The 21,164-nt window shown below is 39.7% G+C and overlaps 1 protein-coding gene across 1 annotated transcript in view; it reads right to left on the bottom strand.

Moving 5' to 3' along the window:
- Nucleotides 1–20,162, bottom strand: part of LOC119867230 (all-trans-retinol dehydrogenase [NAD(+)] ADH7-like) — a 41,410-nt gene extending 21,248 nt beyond the window's left edge. Inside the window, 7 exon segments of the mRNA XM_038582458.1 lie at nucleotides 2,894–3,065; nucleotides 6,532–6,641; nucleotides 6,643–6,699; nucleotides 13,545–13,639; nucleotides 15,162–15,249; nucleotides 15,252–15,305; nucleotides 20,052–20,162. Of these exon segments, the coding sequence (XP_038438386.1) occupies nucleotides 2,894–3,065; nucleotides 6,532–6,641; nucleotides 6,643–6,699; nucleotides 13,545–13,639; nucleotides 15,162–15,249; nucleotides 15,252–15,305; nucleotides 20,052–20,162 (687 nt within the window).
- Between the last annotated feature and the right edge of the window lie 1,002 nt (nucleotides 20,163–21,164).

Below are 21,164 nucleotides of genomic sequence, written 5' to 3'. Positions count from 1 at the left end.
GAACACCTTGGGTCAGTGCTACGAGGGATCTGCACTCAAGTCTAACAGTGATCCCATCCAGGCAAACTCACTGAGGCCGAAACAACAGTTCCTCAGAACCAGCATCTGCAGTGTACACGAGGGTCAGAGCCAGGACAGTCCTGAGGGGGATGGCCTTCCCAAAGGATACTGTACTTGCCAATCACAAGAGCGACAGAAATGACAGATCTCTAGGGTACGGATTCCTACTGCTGGGGTTCGCTGGCTCAGAGTAACAGGTTACATTAGGTGCCCTTGGGAGGGGTCCATTTTAAACAGCTTGGATCCATTGTTTTATTGGAGTTAGATCTTTTGGCCTCTTTGGCTATCCCCTCATCAACCAGGTCCTGTCTCTTTAGAACTAGATGTTTTCCTTTCCAGAACTTGAGCATCTGAAGGGCTTGCCGACTACTGACAATGTCCACAGGATTCATTAGTCTCCTGGCTAATTTCTTTGATAGAAATCTCTTTGCCTTAGAAATTATGCAGGTAACGGAGAAGCACTTCTTTCCAGACTGCGATAGCTTATGAGCCCCAGGTCAGAGAGGGGACGCTCCAGGGAGCCAACTTTCTTCCACTTTGGAAAGCAAGTAACTGAAATCGATGAGCATCTTGCCATAGCCCTGTCTCATGTACTGAGGCATGGTGAGGATACACGACACATTGCACTTGAGGAATGAATTCTTTTCCTTGGAAAAATATCCAGTCAAGTGACAACCAGTATTGTCCGCTTCTGTCATAACATAAAACAGAAAGGGTTCCACAGTCCTAGCCTCAGCAATCAGACAACAAAAGACATTAAAGGCATTCAAATTGGCAAAGAAGAAGTCAAACTCTCCCTCTTTGCCGATGACATGATACTCTACATAGAACACCCAAAAGCCTCCACCCCAAGATTGCTAGAACTCATACAGCAATTTGGAAGCATGGCAGGATACAAAATCAATGCCCAGAAATCAGTGGCATTTCTATACACTAACAATGAGACTGAAGAAAGAGTAATTAAGGAGTCAATCCCATTTACAATTGCACCCAAAAGCATAAGATACCTAGGAATAAACCTAACCAAAGAGGTAAAGGATCTATACCCTAAAAACTACAGAACACTTCTGAAAGAAATTGAGGAAGACACAAAGAGATGGAAAAATATTCCAAGCTCATGGATTGGCAGAATTAATATTGTGAAAATGTCAATGTTACCCAGGGCAATTTACACGGTTAATGAAATCCCTATCAAAATACCATGGACTTTCTTCAGAGAGTTAGAACAAATTACTTTAAGATTTGTGTGGAATCAGAAAAGACCCCGAATATCCAGGGGAGTTTTAAAAAAGAAAACCATAGCTGGGGGCATCACAATGCCAGATTTCAGGTTGTACTACAAAGCTGTGATCATCAAGACAGTGTGGTACTGGCACAAAAACAGACACGTAGATCAATGGAACAGAATAGAGAACCCAGAAGTGGACCCTGAACTTTATGGTCAACTGATATTCGATAAAGGAGGAAAGACTATCCATTGGAAGAAAGACAATCTCTTCAATAAATGGTGCTGGGAAATTTGGGCATCCACATGCAGAAGAATGAAACTAGACCACTCTCTTTCACCATACACAAAGATAAACTCAAAATGGATGAAAGATCTAAATGTGAGACAAGATTCCAACAAAATCCTAGAGGAGAACACAGGCAACACCCTTTTTGAACTTGGCCACAATAACTTCTTGCAAGATACATCCACGAAGGCAAAAGAAACAAAAGCAAAAATGCACTATTGGGACTTCATCAAGATAAGAAGCTTTTGCACAGCAAAGGATACAGTCAACAAAACTCAAAGACAACCTACAGAATGCGAGAAGATATTTGCAAATGACATATCAGATAAAGGGCTAGTTTCCAAGGTCTATAAAGAACTTATTAAACTCAACAGCAAAGAAAGAAACAATCCAATCATGAAGTGGGCAAAAGACATGAACAGAAATCTCACAGAGGAAGACATAGACATGGCCAACACGCACATGAGAAAATGCTCTGCATCACTTGCCATCAGGGAAATACAAATCAAAACCACAATGAGATACCACCTCACACCAGTGAGAATGGGGAAAATTAACAAGGCAGGAAACCACAAATGTTGGAGAGGATGCGGAGAAAAGGGAACCCTCTTGCACTGTTGGTGGGAATGTGAACTGGTGCAGCCACTCTGGAAAACTGTCTGGAGGTTCCTCGAAGAGTTAAAAATAGACCTGCCCTACAACCCAGCAATTGCACTGTTGGGGATTTACCCCGAAGATACAGATGCAATGAAATGCCGGGACACCTGCACCCCGATGTTTATAGCAGCAATGGCCACAATAGCCAAACTGTGGAAGGAGCCTCGGTGTCCATCGAAAGATGAATGGATAAAGAAGATGTGGTTTATGTATACAATGGAATATTACTCAGCCATTAGAAATGACAAATACCCACCATTTGCTTCGACGTGAATGGAACTGGAGGGTATTTTGCTGAGAGAAATAAGTCAATCGGAGAAGGACAAACCTTATATGTTCTCATTCATTTGGGGAATATAAATAATAGTGAAAGGGAATAGAAGGGAAGGGAGAAGAAATGGGTAGGAAATATCAGAAAGGGAGACAGAACATGAAGTTCCTAACTCTGGGAAATGAACTAGGGGTGGTGGAAGGAGAGAAGGGCGGGGGGTGGGGGTGAATGGGTGATGGGCACTGAGGGGGGCACTTGACGGATTGAGCACTGGGTGTTATTCTGTATGTTGGCAAATTGAACACCAATAAAAAATAAATTTATTATTAAAAAAATAAAAAAAAGAAAGGGTTCCACATCATAAGGTCTTGTGGTCTAGAAAAAGCTTGACCAACGGGCACAGGTTTTGGCAGTAGATCTGTTTTTTCTTGCCATCCACTTCAAACACGGAGATGGAGACTTTGTGATAGATCTCATAGCCAGGTGGGTGTTTCCACACACATTTAGCCGAATTCTCTGAAGCCTGGGCTTGTGCTCTTTGGAAAAGATCCAAGTCATACTTGCTAGTCAGGTTTTCCAAGAGAGATTCCCATGTTCCCATAGGTCTGTCTGTGTTCCATGGCAGTCATGACAAGTATGCTGGCACTGGAGAGAACTGGGAATTTTCTAACCACAATCAGTAACCCAACAATCCTCTCTGTTTCCGAACCTTCCTGTTCAAAGGAATGGGAATTGGGGATTAATATCTATAGTAAATTATCCATATAATTATTGCAAAATGCCATTGTCTAAAATAAAAATACCAAATATAGGTCATTTTGAAATATAATCAGGTTCCACGTTTTACCATTGTCTTTCTTCACTGTTCCCATTCCCTTAGTGTTCTTTAATAAAAATCTGTGTTTGACTATTCCAGAAATCTTCAGACTGACCCTTGATTGGCTCCTGGAAGATAACTTTTGAGTCCTTAAGTTATCCTGCCTGATGTAAGTGTCTTTGTATAACTGACACCTTAGGGAATGCTAGATGGTTTACGCTAATAACAACATATGGTGAATGCCTAGTTTTGTATACCTGGGGCTTTCAGCCATCAACTTAACTTCTGGTGGTACTGGGGTCTGAGTAGCTGAGGTCAGTCACAGTAGTGCTGCATGCAGTATTCCCCAGTAGAAACTGTAGACCCTCAAGACAGGTGAACTTCCTCGGTTGGCACACATTGTTGCTGAGAAAATTAAGCTCTGTTTTTATGTTTTTATCATTAGAAGAGGACAACCAGAAGTTTGTACCTGGTCTATCCTGAACTTTCCCTTATGTGCCTTTTTCTTTTGTCACTTTTAATCTGTATCCTTTTGCTGTAATGATCTGTAAACATGAGTATAATAACTTTTCTGAGTTTCTAAATCCTTCCAGTGAATCATTGAAACAAAGGGGAATTTGGAGACTCTGTAAACATGAGTATAATAACTTTTCTGAGTTTCTAAATCCTTCCAGTGAATCATTGAAACAAAGGGGAATTTGGAGACTCTCCGCTCCACATACTTTTGTTGTAAGTGTGACCTATTTTCAAATAGGCAAAGGCAAGAATGCATGTTCATTAAAGCGATTTGCCTTAAGATATAGCTTCCAGGAAAAAAATTATACCCCAGGGTGGAGATTGTCTTGATTAATAGTACACTAGCCAAGTACTAATACATCTTATACAATAAGAAAATTATAAATGTCTTGTAAAAATATACCCAATGTCTCTTTTTTTTTACCTCTATCTTGGTAGAAAATTCTTAAGGAGAGCCTCAAGAGACCCTTGGGAAGGAATATTCCATCTCTAGGATTTTCCAAAGAAATCTATAAACAAGTGGTGACTAATATGTGCCACTGATATATGCATGCATGCTAAATGTTATAGACTCATACACCTCAGACTTGTCATGCGCCCATGTCTAAGATAAAGCTACCTCCACACCTGCATGTATATTTTCCACAAGCCCGTCACCTTTTTCTACACCGCTTCCACATATTTGAACATCCCTTTTTTTATTCATTCATACATTCCTTTTTTTCCAACTGCTATTTATTAGGCCATTTCTGTGTCCAGTCTCCTTGCTAAGCACTGCAGTAAATAAAGAAGGCTTAGTCCATACCTTCCTGGAGCTTATAGTTGAATGAAGAAGACTAAGCTGTAATGAGAGTTTGAGACTTGGGACATGAACTTTAATGAAGCAGTCATGTTCCTTTGAATAATGGGAGGAGATTTCTCCATAGGTATAGTAGGCAAAAAAACAAGAAGTTCTCTGACCTTGCAGTTGATCTGTGAACTGAAAATGATGTTAAAGAACCAACCACAGATAATCTGAATAGCACATGTAAATGTCTTCATGCAGGAACAGCTCAGCAGGCTTGAAGATCTCAAGAGAGACAAGTGTGGCTGTTTTGTCATGGGAGAGATGAGATGGTTCCAAATATAGAAGCTATTGAAAGATTTTTGGTTTAAAAAGTAATTAGTTTAACTTATGTGTTAGAAAATTACTCTGGCTGATAAATGGAGAATTATTGGAGATGGTCAAGAAGAGTAATGGGGACAACAGAAGAGAGGCCACTCATCATTCCAGTCAAGATGTGATGATGATGGTGATTTGAAGAATCAGATTTGAAATACAGCCCATAGGCAAAGTTAACAGGACTTGTGGCTGGATTACATGTAAGGTGATGTAAAGGGAAGATCAAGGGTAAAGATAATTGAAGTGGGCAAAAATATGGTTGAGGGGCAGTGAGGAAGAAGATTAAGAATTCAGTTTTATGTGTATTCAGTTTGAGATACTTATGAGATATCCAACTAGAGATGTCAGGTAAGGAGCTGGATAAAAGAATTTGGAGGGCAAGCCGGGTGGCTCAGCGGTTTAGCGCCTTCAGCCCGGGGCGTGATCCTGGAGACCCGGGATCGAGTCCCACGTCGGGCTCCCTGCATGGAGCCTGCTTATCCTTCTGCCTGTGTCTCTGCCTCTCTCTCTCTCTGTGTCTCTCATGAATAAATACAATCTTAAAAAAAAAAAAAAGAATTTGGAGAGTTTGAGTTATAAATTCGAAATCAACTAACACAGATTTTTTTAAAAGACTTTGCAGTTGGATGAGACCACTACAATATGGGGATTGCTTGTGGGAATGGCTTTATCATTTATGAATTCTGTGTTATTCCACTTACTTCTTTGACTCAGTAAGAGTAACATAAATTGAGTCCAAACAATCATTCTTAAAAAACTCATTCATGTTTTCATGTTATATACCTGTTAGTCTAGGGCAATTGTGTCCCCCTTCCAAGTTCACATACTAAAGTCCTAACCCCCAGGATCTCAGAACATGATCTTATTTGGAGACAGGGTCTTTGCAGAGGTAATCAGGTTAAAATGAGGTTATTAGGGTAGGCCCTGTTCCAATATGACTGATGCCTTACACAAAGGGGAAACGGAGATGCAAAGACTGGCATAGAGAGAAGATAGTGTAGAAGAGATGTAAGCAGAAGATAGCTATGGAGAGCCCTGGGAATGGTCCTTCCTTCACAGGGCCCAGAAGGGACCAGTGTTGCCGACACCCTGATGTGGGGCTGTGGGGCTTCTACTCTCCAGAATGTGAGACAATACATTTCTGTTTAAGCCACCCAGTCTGTGGTACTTTGCTATGACAGCCCTAGCCAACTAACACACCAGCATTGATATTTATTTTGTGAAAAAGAAAGATGAATTTTAGATCAAAATTATAGAACCTAAAATTTAGAAATGGACCCAACGGAAATGTTGAGGGAATAAAATTAAATCTAGAAATTTCATTTCCACTAATTTAGAAACAAAATTTCTGACCTGAATTTTTCGTTTTTTTTTTTTTTTTCTGGTTGATTTGGCAGTGTGTAGAAACAACCTGACTGTGAAGTATGTTTTCAAAGCTTTTTTTTTTTAAATTCAAAAATGTCCAGGATTCCAAGAAAATCATTTAAAAATAATTTTTTAAAAAAGGAAGAAACTAGCCCATCTTGCTTCTTACCTTGCAATTCCATATCCAGTGAAAAATCCACATCCAATTAAATAGACTCTCAGGGGTTGCATCATCAGTCTGGTTCCATCAGTGATGAAAGATTCATCCACCAGTGTATTTGTATTCAGCAAACACACTGGTGTTCATGTAGTGACAGACTGGTTTGCCCTTGCATCTCTATCCTATAGAACCATCAGCAGTGGAGGCTGGGCAAGCTGGCGGAGGAGTAGGGTCCCCAAGTCACCTGTCCCCACCAACTAACTAGATAACTTTCAAATCATCCTGAAAACCTACGAATTTGGCCTGAGATTTAAAGAGACAACAGCTGGAATGCTACAGTGAGAAGTTTGCGCTTCTATCAAGGTAGGAAGATGAAAAAAATAAAAAAGCATCCAAGGAGGAGGGGCCCCACGAGGAGCAGGGCTAAGATCGCGTGCCCGGAGCCCCCAGGACAGGAAAGCCCAGGCCCGGAGAAGCAGGAGCTTTACCAACCTTCCCGGAAGGAAAGGCACTGGCAGGGAGCTCGGGCAGGACCCCAGGAGGGAGGGGATGCCCTCAGGCTCCCAGGGGCACTAACAGAGGACCTGCGCCCCAGGGAGAGCACCCCACACTCCACGGCGGAGGTCCCTAAAGGGCTGCAGCGCCCACCCGGCAGGGCCCAGGAGCAGCTTGGAGGCAGCTCAGGCTGTGGCTCTGGGCAGAGGGGGCTGCGCGGCCCGGGAGCATGATTCCAGCAGCCGAGGCCCCGGAGCCCAGGGCATGGGGGACACAGCCCAGGATCCGGCTCTCCCCCGGAAAGGCAGAGGCCGGGAGGACACAGGACAGCGAGGACGCTCCTGCCGCTGGGCGGCCCCCAGCTGTGCAGGTCAGCGCCCCCACCCCGGGAGCATCCAGGCCCCTGTGGACTGTGAGCTGCGGTAGTTACTGCGGGAGCTGACTCCTGGGCTGGAGAGCTGGCCGCCGCCACTGTTGTGCCTCCTGGTGTCAGCCTGTGCCTGGGACAGAGCAGCCGCCAGGGAACAGGGGCCTCACAGGATAAACAGCTCCCACAGAGCCGTGCACCTGGCAGGGGTCTGGGGAGCTCCCCCAGGTGCACACACCTGAGAATCAGCACAGCAGGCCCCTCCCCCAGAAGACCAGCTGGAAGGACAGGGAAGGGCAAGTTCTTGACCCAGCAGCGCTGGAAATTTCCAAGGGAGGTCGAGGGATTTACGGTATATAGAATCAGAGAATAACCCTCCTTGTTTTTTGGTTTTGTTTGTTTCCCTAACCCACCACCCCCTTTTTTTTTCTCTTTTTCTCCTTTTTCCAGTACAAGGTGTTTTTAGCCACTCCGCAATGAGCAAAATGACTAGAAGGAAGAACTCACCACAAAAGAATCAGAAACAGTACTCTCTCCCACAGAGTTACAGAATTTAGATTACAATTCAATGTCAGAAAGCCAATTCAGAAGCACAATTATAAACCTATGGTGGATCTGGAAAAAAGCATAAAGGATTCAAGAGGCTTCATGACTGCAGAATTTAGATCTAATCAGGCTGAAATTAAAAATCGATTAAATGAGATGCAATCCAAACAGGAGGTCCTAACGATGAGGGTTAACGAGGTAGAAGAACAAGTGAGTGACATAGAAGACAAGTTGATGGCAAGGAAGGAAGCTGAGGAAAAAAGAGAAAAACAATGAAAAGATCCTGAGGAAAGGTTAAGGGAAATAAATGACAGCCTCAGAAAGAAAAATCTACGTTTAATTGGGGTTCCAGAGGGCGTCGAAGGGGACAGAGGTCCAGAAAGTGTATTTGAATAAATCATAACTGGGAACTTCCCTAACTTGGGGAGGGAAACAGGCATTCAGATCGAGGACATAGAGAGATCCCCCTAAAATAAATAAAAACCATTCAACACCCCGACATTTAATAATGAAACTTGCAAATTCCAAAGATAAAGAGAAGATCCTTAAAGCAGCAAGAGACAAGAGATCCCTACCCTTTATGGGGAGAAGTATTAGATTAACAGCAGACCTCTCCACAGGGACCTGGCAGGCCAGAAAGGGCTGGCAGGATATAGTCAGGGTCCTAAATGAGAAAAACCTGCAGCCAAGAATACTCTATCCAGCAAGGCTCTCATTCAGAATAGAAGGAGAGATAAAGAGCTTCCAAGATAGGCAGAAACTGAAAGAATATGTGACCACCAAACCAGCTCTGCAAGAAATATTAAGGGGGACTCTGTAAAAGAAAGAGGAAGTCCAAGGAAACAATCCACAAAAACAGGGACTGAATAGGTATTATGATGACACTAAATTCATATCTTTCAATAGTAACTCTGAACATGAATGAGTTTAATGATCCCATCAAAAGGCGCGGGGTTTCAGACTGGATAAAAAAAGCAAGACCCATCTATTTGCTGTCTACAAGAGACTCATTTTAGACCTAAGGATACCTCCAGCCTGAAAATGAAAGTTTGGAGAACAATTTACCATTCAAATGGTCCTCAAAAGAAAGCAGGGGTAGCCATCCTCATATCAGATAAATTAAAGATTATCCCAAAGACTGTAGTAAGAGATGAATAAGGACTCTATATCATACTTAAAGAATCTATCCAACAACAGGACCTAACAATCATGAATATTTGTGCCCCTAATGTGGGAGCTGCCAAGTATATCAATCAATTGATAACCAAAGTTAAGACATACTTAGTAATAATACACTTATACTTGGAGACTTGAACATGGTGGTTTCTACAATCAATAGATCTTCTAAGCACAACATATCCAAAAAAACAAGAGCTTTAAATGATACACTGGACCAGATGGATTTCACAGATATTTAGAGAACTTTACATCCAAACGTAACTGAATACACATTCTTCTCAAGTGCACATGGAACCTTCTCCAGAATACACCACATACTGGATCACAAATCAGGTCTTAACTGATACCAAAAGATTGGGATCGTCCCTTGCATATTTTCAGACCATAATGCTGTGAAACTAGAACTAAACCACAAGAGGAAGTTTGGAAGGATTTCAAACATGTGGAGGTTAAAAGACCATCCTGCTAAAAGATGAAAAGGTCAACCAGGAAATTAAGGAAGAATTAAAAAGATTCATGGAAACTAATGAGAATGAAGATACAACCATTCAAAAAATCTTTGGGATACAGCAAAAGCGGTCCTGGGTGAAATACATTGCAATACAAGCATCCCTCAAAAAACTGGAAAGAACTCAAATACAAAAGCTCACCTTGCACCTAAAGGAGCTGGAGAAAAAACAGCAAATAAAACCGACACCCAGCAGAAGACAGTTAATAAAGATTCGAACAGAACTCCATGAAATAGAGACCAGAAGAACTGTGGAACAGATCAACAAAATCAGGAGTTGGTTCTTTGAAAGAATTAACAAGATTGATGAACCATCAGCCAGCCTTTTTAAAAACAAAAAAGAAAAGACTCAAATTAATAAAATCACGAATGAAAAAGGAGAGATCACCACCAATACCAAGGAAATACAAACGATTTTAAAAACTTATTATGAGCAGCTATACACCAATAAATTAGGCAATCTAGAAGAAATGGATGCATTTCTGGAAAACCACAAACTACCAAAACTGAAACAGGAAGAAATAGAAAACCTGAACAGGTCAATATCCAGGGAGGAAATTGAAGTAATCAGTAATAACCTCCCAAGACACAAAAGTCCAGGGCCAGATGCCTTCCCAGGGGAATTCTATCAAACGTTTATAGAAGAAACCATACCTATTGTACTAAAGCTGTTCTGATAGATAGAAAGAGATGGAATACTTCCAAACTCGTTCTATGAGGCCAGCATCACCTTAATTCCAAAACCAGACAAAGACCCCACCAAAAAGGAGAATTGTAGACCAACCTTCCTGATGAATAGAGATGCAAAAATTCTCAACAAGATACTAGCCAGTAGGATCAAACAGTACATTATGAAGATTATCCACCATGACCAAGTGGGATTTATCCTGGGGATGCAAGGCTGGTTCAACACTCATAAAACAATCAATGTGATAGATCATATCAACAAGAGAAAAAACAAGAACCATATGATCCTCTCAATAGATGCAGAGAAAGCATTTGACAAAATACAGCATCCATTCCTGATCAAAACTCTTCAGAGTGTAGGGATAGAGGGAACATTCCTCAGCATCTTAAAACCATCTACGAAAAACCCACAGAAAATATCATTCTCAATTTGGAAAAACTGGGAACCTTTCCCCTAAGATCAGGAACACGACAGGGATGTTCACTCTCACCACTGCTATTCAACATAATACTAGAAGTCCTAGCCTCTGCAATCAGGCAACAAAAAGAAATAAAAGGCATTCAAATTGGCAAAGAAGAAGTCAAACTCTCCCTCTTCACAGATGACAAGATACTATACATAGAAAACCCAAAAGCCTCCACCCCAAGATTGCTAGAACTCATACAGCAATTTGGTAGCGTGGCAGGATACAAAATCAATGCCCAGAAGTCAGTGGAATTTCTGTACACTAACAATGAGACTGAAGAAAGAGAAATTAAGGAGTCAATCCCATTTACAATTGCACTGAAAACCATAAAATACCTAGGAATAAACCTAACCAAAGAGGTAAAGGATCTATACCCTAAAAACTACAGAACACTTCTGAAGAAATTGAGGAAGACACAAAGAGATGGAAAAATATTCCATTCTCATGGATTGGCAGAATTAATATTGTGAAAATGTCAATGTTACCCAGGGCAATTTACACATCTAATGCAATCCCTATCAATATACCATGGACTTTCTTCAGAGAGTTGGAACAAATCATCTTAAGATTTGTGTGGAATCAGAAAAGACCTCGAATAGCCAGGGGAATATTGAAAAAGAAAATCAAAGCTGGGGACATCACAATGCCAGATTACAGGTTGTACTACAAAGCTGTGATCATCAAGACAGTGTGGTACTGGCACAGAAACAGACACATAGATCAATGGAACAGAACAGAGAATCCAGAAGTGGACCCTCAACTTTATGGTCAACTAATATTCCACAAAGCAGAAAAGACTATCCACTGGAAAAAGGACAGTTTTTTTTAACAAATGGTGCTGGGAAAATTGGATAGCCACGTGCAGAAGAATGAAACTGGACCATTCTCTTACACCATACACAAAGATAAACTCAAAATGGATGAAAGATCTAAATGTGAGACAAGATTCCATCAAAATCCTAGAGAAGAACACAGGCAACACCCTTTTTGAACTTGGCCACAGTAACTTCTTGCAAGATACATCTATGAAGGCAAGGGAAGCAAAAGCAAAAGTGAATTATTGGGACTTAATCAAGATAAAAGTCTTCTGCACAACAAAAGAAACCGTCAACAAAGCTAAAAGACACCCTACAGAATGGGAGAAGATATTTACAAATGACAGATCAGATAAAGGGCTAGTATCTAAGATCTATAAAGAACTTATTAAACCCAACAGCAAAGAAACAAACAATCCAATCACGAAATGTGCAAAAGACATGAACAGAAATGTCACAGAGGAAGACATAGACATGGCCAACAAGCACATGAGAAAATGCTCCGCACCACTTGCCATCAGGGAAATACAAATCAAACCCACAATGAGATACCACCTCACACCAGTGAGAATGGGGAAAATTAACAAGGCAGGAAACCACAAATGTTGGAGAGGATGCGGAGAAAAGGGAACCCTCTTGCACTGTTGGTGGGAATGTGAACTGGTGCAGCCACTCTGGAAAACTGTGTGGAGGTTCCTCAAAGAGTTAAAAATAGACCTGCCTTACGACCCAGCAATTGCACTGCTGGGGATTTACCCCAAAGATACAGATGCAGTGAAATGGCACGACACCTGCACCCCGATGTTTATAGCAGCAACGTCCACAATAGCCAAACTGTGGAAGGAGCCTCGGTGTCCATCGAAAGATGAATGGATAAAGAAGATGTGATCTATGTATAAAATGTAATATTCCTCAACCATTAGAAATGACAAATACCCACCATTTGCTTCAACGTGGATGGAACTGGAGGGTATTATGCTGAGTGAAGTAAGTCAATCGGAGGACAAACATTATATGTTCTCATTCATTTGGGGAATATAAGAATTAGTGAAGGGGAATAAAGGGAAAGGAGAGAAAATGAGTGAAAATATCAGTGAAGATTACAAAACATGAGAGACCCTAACTCTGGGAAACGAACAAGGGGTAGTGGAAAGGGAGGTGGGCAGGGCGTTGGGTTGACTGGGTGATGGACACTGAGGGGGGCACTTGGTGGGATGAGCACTGGGTGTTATGCTATAGTTTGGCAAATTGAACTCCAATAAAAAAAAAATTAAAAATAAAGTAAAAATGGAAAAAAAATTAAAATAAACACATTTTTTAAAAGCAAAAAAAAAAAAAAAAAACCATCAGCAGTACTCCACAACCAGCAATGCTATCTAATGCATCAAATATACATATTAGTTTATTCAGTTAAAAAAATGAACGTTGTATGACCTAGTAAACTTTGTATCAATTCCAAAAAAAAAAAAAAATGAGCACAGGAACAAATTAAATGGCATTAGAGTAAACTTGACTGAACCCTGCTCCTTCATAATGTCAAAGTTGGCATTCAGGTTGAGAATGCATTGCATTCTGTTCATGGAGGCCGAAAGGGAGGGTGACTTTGTCAGCTTGAGGGAGAGCATCATGCTATAAGTTCTTGGTCATTAATGTTAAAATATGAAATAAAAAATATGGAATAAACATGTGAATTGTACCTAAGCCACATGCAAGAAGTTCTTATACTATTCTAAAGTTTGTAAGCACCATAGGATTCGCCCTGCTAAAGGTTGAGATTTTGCCAAATTAAACTTCACTCCGGTATAATCTATTCTCCTTGGGTCCTTTTATCCTCTTTGATTGTGGTAAGGCTCTTTTTAATAATGTCTGATTGTACTATTTCCTTTGATGGGATAATCAAATCCTATTTTCTTCAAATTTGTGATTTGAGATCTGCATACCCAGTTTACCCTTCTTTAGTTCTCTCCAGTTGCTTCATGGCCCACAGTCACTGGAAACTTAGACACCATTGGTCCTTTTAGCATGTGGTCATCTCTGTGACAGAGTCCTTTGACTAAATTCTGTGTTCCAAGATAAGAACATTGTACAAACTGGCAAACTGGGAATTTTGAAGTTGGAAGGATATTTAATTTGCTCCTGAAAATATAATAATTGTTTACTAAATATGATTGCCTAATATAATACTGTTGACTCTTAGAAGATTCTGAGCCTAATATAGAACTATTAAACATGATCCCTCTCCTCAAGGGGTTCACGTTATTGCTGCCTCTGGCCCTACTTTGAATTTCAGTGCCTTTCTGTAGTAAATTGGTGTTCTTGTGAGGGAACCAAGATGCAGATATTACCATGTGGCCACCATAAAGTAGATTTTTACAGTAAGGCCCTCTTAGGACTCTCTTAATGTAAGGTAGAGGGAAGGTGTGTAAGAAGGTAAGTGAGGAGCAAAATTGTACTGTTACTACAATGCTCAGGTTACTATAATGTTCAGGAGAACATTAAAGAAAGATCAACAGGAACACCTACTCAACAATCTGATGCTGAAACCAATGGTTAGGCTCTGCCCAAAGGAATGAGGGGTGCGGAACACTCCGGGAGGTTGTCATTTTTCCAGGCACAAATGAATTCCTCACTGCTTGTGAAAAATAATCTCAATACAATCTGATTTTCAGAAAATTTAAAATGAAGTCATTAGTCATGATTACTAACCATTTCTTTTTATCAGATGCTGTGTCAATAAAAGTTCAACAAATAAAAGGTTTAATAAAGCAGATTAGTAGTGTTGTTTTTTAAAGGATAAGTCATTAGGAGCACCTGGGTGGTACAGTCAGTTGAGCAGCTGACTCTTGGTTTCAGTTCAGGTCATGATCTCAGGGTCCTGGGATTGAGACCGACATAGGACACCATGCTAGTGCAGAGTCTTCTTGGGACTCTTTCTCCCTCTTGCTGTGCCCCTATCCCCTGATCTCTCTCTCTCTAAAATAGAGAAATAATCTTTTTAAAAAACTTTTAAAAAAGGATAAGTCAGTAATTTCATATCCAGTATGACAAGATATTTAACATTAAAGAAGAACTAGTAAGAAAATTAATGCCTGGATGGCTCAGTAGTTGAGTGTCTGTCTTCAGCGCAGGTTGTATCCTGGGGTCCTGGGATCAAGTCCTGCACGGGCTCTCCAAGGGGAGCCTGATTCTCCCTCTGCCTACATCTCTGCCTCTTTCTCCCTCTGTCTCTCATGAATAAATAAATAAAATCTAGGGGATCCCTGGGTGGCGCAGCGGTTTGGCACCTGCCTTTGGCCCAGGGCGCGATCCTGGAGACCCGGGATCGAGTCCCACGTCGGGCTCCCAGTGCATGGAGCCTGCTTCTCCCTCTGCCTGTGTCTCTGCCTCTCTCTCTCTCTCTGTGACTATCATAAATAAATAAATAAATACCTTAAAAATAAATAAATAAATAAATAAAATCTTAAAAAAAATAAAATTAATATCTGAAATTTGAGAAACATCTTCTCATTTCAGAATCTAACCTTTTAACAATGGTATACTCAATGTAGGTGTGATAACATTTTAAGCATGCATACTTCAAAGCTCCTTAATATGAACTTCTTCAGACATTAATGGGACGACTTCTATTTCCTTAATGAAAAAGTGTTTCTTCTGTTCTGTTCCCCTAACACAGCTGCTTTGCATTTAATAACAGGAAATTGGTGAGAGTTACCATTGTCCTAATTATGTCTTTACAAATACAGATTCCCCAAATAATATGAATATTGACAGAAGATTTCATATAATATTCTAATTTGCCTAGGATGATTTTCATCGAGAATTAGAATTGCAACCTTTAGAGATCATCTGTGTATGCTCATGTTTGACATATGGAAAAACAAGCCTACAGAGACTAAATGATTGACCGTGGTCACATAACACATGAGAAGCAGGGCTGGACTAGATCTAGCCCTCAGCTGTTTTTGCTTGTGGTCACATAATATTTCACTAAACTAGGTTCTTATACTATAATTTCCAGTTAACAAAGCTGGCATCTGTATATTACTTATCTACAGGGATAAATTTATAAAGCAGAAAATGCTGTGGACTTGTCTGCAAGAATGAAGCCATTACTTACATGCTATATAACCATGTAGTGATGGTGAAGAAATTAGAAAATTAGCATGGTTAGAGCTGAAGGGCACTATGAACCTATGATGCATATAGGATTCCTGAATGACTCAATCTGTGACTTTGTGTCTATATTTCTTTTTTTGCTCCTAACCTAATTTTTGCATCTTGTGGATCCTGACAGGCTAGTTAATTAAAGTTTCTCATTTTATAAGATGTGAAAATTAAGGTGTGGAGATACTCCATGACTAGCCTCCATCTGTCCAACTGATTTTGCTGTAGTTTTCAATTAAGTTGTTTTTCTGAGATTATTGAAATCTGAGGGGTGGAGGAGGGAAGGTGTAAGGTGGGGGAGAAAAAGAGAGACAAAGAGAGAAAGAAAAGGAAACTCTTCCTGATTTCCCCCAAAATCTGTTTAAGAATCCTGTAAAATATTTTAATTAATTTGTTCAGATGGAAAATGAATTATTCCCTGTCTTACTTGTCAACTAATGTAACACTCCTAGAGAGCTATTTTAGATGGTTACATGGCTCTTTTGCAAAGAGTTAAATGCTGGAAATAGATGGGTGGCTGAAAGCCATTAGTGACTCAAATTAATATTCACCCTCTGCCTCTCTAAGAAAAATTTTATGGGTCATACTGTAATGTGGCTCAGTGTGGAAGTTAGAAATCTCATACCACAATCCCACACAAATTCCTGCTGGATTAATAGTTGACCTTTATTTTTAAAATCAAACTATTTTATCTATCATCTATCTATCTATCTATCTATCTATCTATCTATCTATCTATCTATCTATCATCTATCTATCTATCTATCTATCTATCTATAAATATCAAATATTTGGAGAATAGAGGAAATTTTATGCTTAGGAATGATTAAAAAAAGGGGGGGGGAGGGCACTTGGGTGGCTCAGTCAGTTAAACATTTGATTCTTGATCTCAGCTGAGGTCTCAATCTTATGGTCCTGAGTTCCAACCCCTTATTGGGCACTCTGCTGGGTATGGAGCCACTTAAAAAAAAAAGAAAAGGATGATTAAAAAGTCTTAAGGGAAACTTCTAAGAATGAAAAATTTGTGTTGAGAATAGTAAATAAATCTTCCAAATTTCAATAATTTAAGCAAGTAGTCTGAGAAAAAAATGATTAAAGCAAAACTGACAAAAGTTAACATTTTTGATATACATAATGCTTAATCAAATTTATAAGAAAAACATCAAGAGTTCTACTCCTATTACTCCTGCCCTCCCACATATCATACACCTGGAGACACATGTATAAGATGTAAGGAGGAAAATACCAGTTAATAAATATGTAGGGAAGTGTCTTTTCCCCTAAATATAAGTAATGAGATCTAATTCTCTTTTAAGTCAACAATAACTTTTTTGAATATAGCTGTTAGAGTATTACATTAGTTATGCATATACAACTTAGTGATTTGACAAGTTTATACATTATGCTATGTTCATCACCAGTGTCCCACCATCTGTCCCATTATGTTGCTTACAGTATCACTGACTATATTCCTTATTCTGTATCTTTTATTCCTATGACCTATTCATTCTATAACTGGAGATACTCATTCCATATCTCCTACTCTCCTTCACCATTTTACGGAATCCTCCACTCCCCCCGCTACAGCAACCATTAGTTTGTTCTCTATACTTATAGATCTGATTCTGTTTTTTTGTGTGTTCATTTTTTTTAAGATTCCACTTATGAGTGGAATGTGGTATTTGTCTTTCTCAGTCTGATTTATTTTACTTGGCATAATACCCCCTGAGTCTATCCTTCTTGTCTCAACTGGCATGATATTATCCTTTGTTATGGCTACGTAATATTTGTGTGTTAGTGTACCACATCTTTCTTACCTAGTCATCTATTGATAGACAGTTGGGTTACTCCGTATCTTAGCTATTGTAAATAATGCTGTAAACACAGGGGTGCATATACCTTTTTGAATTACTGTCTTCATTTTCTTTGAGTAAATACCCAATAGTGAAATTATTGGATCATATAGAATGTCTTTTATTTTTATTTTTTGAGAAACTTCATACTGTTTTCTAGAGTGGCTGCACAAATTCAGATTTCCACCAACAGTGTTCCTTTTTCTCTGCTTTCTTGTCAACACTTGTTATTTTTTATCATTTTGATTTTAGCCATTCTAACTGGTGTGAGGTGATATCTCATTGTGTTTTTAATATTTTATTTATTTATTCATGAGAGAAACACAGAGAGAAAGAGGCAGAGACATAGGCAGAAGGAGAAGCAGGCTACCCGTAAGGAGTCCAACGTGGCACTCAATCCCAGATCCTGGGATAACGCCCTGAGCCAAAGGCAGATGCTCAACTGCTGAGCCACCCAGGTGTCCTTCATTGTGGTTTTGATTTGAATTTCCCTGAGACTAGTGATGTTGGGGATCTTTTCATATGTCTGTTGACTATCTATCTGTATGTCTTCTTTGGGAAAATGTCTATTCTGTACATTTTTAAATCAGATTGTTTGCTTTATTGGTTTTGAGTTCTATAAGTTATTTATATATTTTCAAAAATCCTTTATTGAATGTATTATTTGCAAATATCTTCTATTCCATAGGTTGTCTTTTTGTTTTACTGATGGTTTCCTTTGCTGTGCAGAAGCTTTTAATGTTGATGAAGTCCCAGTAGTTTATTTTTGCTTTTGTTTCCCTTGCCCCAGGAGACATATCTAGAAAAATGTTACTATGGCTAATATCAGAGAAATTATGGCCTGTGCTATCTTCTAGGATTTTCATGGTTTCACGCTTCATATTTAGGTCTTTCATATATCTTGTGTTTATTGTTGTGTATGGTGTTAGAAAGTGATCCAGTTTCATTCTTTTGCACATTACTGTCCAGTTGTCCTAACATCATTTGTTGAAGAGACTGTCTTTTTCCCATTGCATATTCTTGCTTCCTTTGTCATAGCTGAATTGGCCATATAATCATGGTTTTATTTGTGGAGTCTTTATTCTATTCCACTGACCTGTGTGTGTATTTTTTGTGCCAGGGGCATACTGTTTTGATTACTACAGCTTTGTCATATATCTTGAAATCTGATATTGTGATGCTTCCAGCTTTGTTCTCAAAATTGCTTTGGCTACTTGAGGACTTCCATGGTTCTTTTTTTTAAGATTTTATTTATTTATTTATTTATTTATTTATTTATTTATTTATGAGAGAGAGAGAGAGAGAGAGAGAGGCAGAGACACAGGCAGAAGGAGAAGCAGGCTCCATGCAGGGAGCCTGATGTGGGACTCGATCCCAGGACTCCAGGATCACGCCCTGGGCCGAAGGAAGGTGCTAAACCGCTGAGCCACCCAGGCATCCCCCGGCTTCCGCGGTTCTATCCAAATTTTAGGATTATATTTTCTAGTTCTGTGAAAAATGCTGTTGGTATTTTCATAAGGATTGCTTTGAGCCTGTATATTGCTTCCAGTAATATGGACAATGACTTTTTATTCTATGAGAAAACACAGTATTGTCAAAGGGGTGCTGAAATGGGCAATGTTATTTATACAAACACCTCTGGAAAATAACTTGCAGTATATACATCAGGATACTTAAGAATGTTTTATTTTTTGTAAATAGTCACATTTTACTTCTTTTGGCAACTTTACAAAGATATCTTTGCCATATAAAATTTATACATGTTTAAGAAATATATGCAGCCCGGGTGGCTCAGCAGTTTAGCGCCTACCTTCAGCCTGGGTCATGATCCTGGAGACCTTGGATCGAGTCCCACCTCAGGCTCCCTGCATGGAGCCTGCTTCTTCCTCTGCCTATGTTTCTGCCTCTCTTTCTCTCTGTGTCTCATGAATAAATAAATAAAATCTTAAAAAAAAAAAGAAATATAACTTGAGGGATACCTGAGTGGCTCAGCGGTCGAGTGCCTGCCTTCAGCCTAGGGTATGATCCTGGAGTCCCAGGATTAAGTCCCACATCAGGCTCCCCGCATGGAGCCTGCTTCTCTCTGCCTATGTCTCTGCCTCTCTCTCTCTCTCTCTGTCTCTCATGAATAAATAAATAAAAATATTAAAAAAAAAAAAGAAATATAACTTGAGGGGTGCCTGGGTGGTTCAGTTGGTTAAGCATCTGCCTTCTTCAGGTCATGATCCCAGGGTCCTGGGAATGAGTCCCGCATGGGGCTCTCTGCTCAGCAGGGGTCTGCTGTCCCCCCACCCCAGCTCATGCACACTCTCTCCTCTCTCAAAAAATAAAAAATAAAATTTTTAATAAAAATAAACAGAGGAGTTGGGACACAGACATGTCCCCATGTGAAAACAGGGAAAAGATACCATTTACAAGCCAAAGAGAGGGGCTTCAGAAGAAACCAACCTTGCCAACACCTTGATCACAGACTTCTACCTTGGAAAAATCCCATTTCTGTTGTTTAAACATCCATTCTGTGTGCTTTGATATGGCAGCCGTAGCAAGCTGCAGAATCATCATTCACTTTATTTTAAAGATTTTATTTATTTATTTGACAGAGAGAGAGAGTGCATGCAAGCTGGGATAAGGAGCAGAGTAAAAGGGAGAAGCAGACCCCCCACTGAGCAGGGAGCCCAACATGGGACTCAATCCCAGGACCCTGCAATCATGACCTGAGCCAAAGGCAGACATTTAACTGCTTAACCAACTGAGCCACCCAAGCACCCCTCACTTTTTTAATTTTAAAACATGTTTATTTTAAAAAAGAGAAAAAAAAAATCCTCAATGTAAAGAGAATGCTTCCTTTCATGAGCTCTCCTGAAACACTAGAGCAACTTGGGATATATATACATATATATATATAGTTAATTTGTGTAATTTGTGTATATATATATTTGTGTATATATATATGATACCTTTATATCAAAATTTTGTGGCTCTTATGATGTATCTTAAATTATATACTGTATAATGGAGGTGGTGGTGGTGGTGTTGGAGGTGTTCTAACAGTGTGCATAAAGGTGCAAGTGCAGAGCAGAAGGGAAACTGAAATCCAGCCTACATACTGGCATTCAAATGTCAAAGGGCTTTCATTTACTTGGGCAAATACTTAGCTTTTCTGAAGTAGATACTTGACCACTTCAGGCCTCTATTTCTTAATTTAAGATGTAATGATGCTATGATCTTCTGGATCTTCTGACTCTATCAATAGAAGGGTGCCCAAAATAGATTTTATTTTTTAAAGTCTTTAGTGGCTGCACTGGCACACATTCCTCCAAGTAAATTCATCCCAAAAAAGTGAGATTTTACCCTAGAAGAGTGAATCAGTGAGGCAGACTTTCTAAGTCTTCGGACAAAGCTGTTAACACAATGAAATATGTTTCAGATAACAGATATAAACAACACTTTCCTTGGAAAAACTGGTATGAGCTTTCCCACAAATATCTCTCTTCCTGTGATATGTAATATATAATGTCATTAGCCAAATTAAATCTACCAGATAAAAGCACACTACTGGTT

The sequence above is a fragment of the Canis lupus genome, chromosome 32 (assembly GCF_011100685.1).
Source record: "Canis lupus familiaris isolate Mischka breed German Shepherd chromosome 32, alternate assembly UU_Cfam_GSD_1.0, whole genome shotgun sequence".
Lineage (NCBI taxonomy): Eukaryota > Metazoa > Chordata > Mammalia > Carnivora > Canidae > Canis > Canis lupus.
Note: the sequence above shows the minus strand (reverse complement) of the source record. Positions and strands in the feature narration are given on the sequence as shown.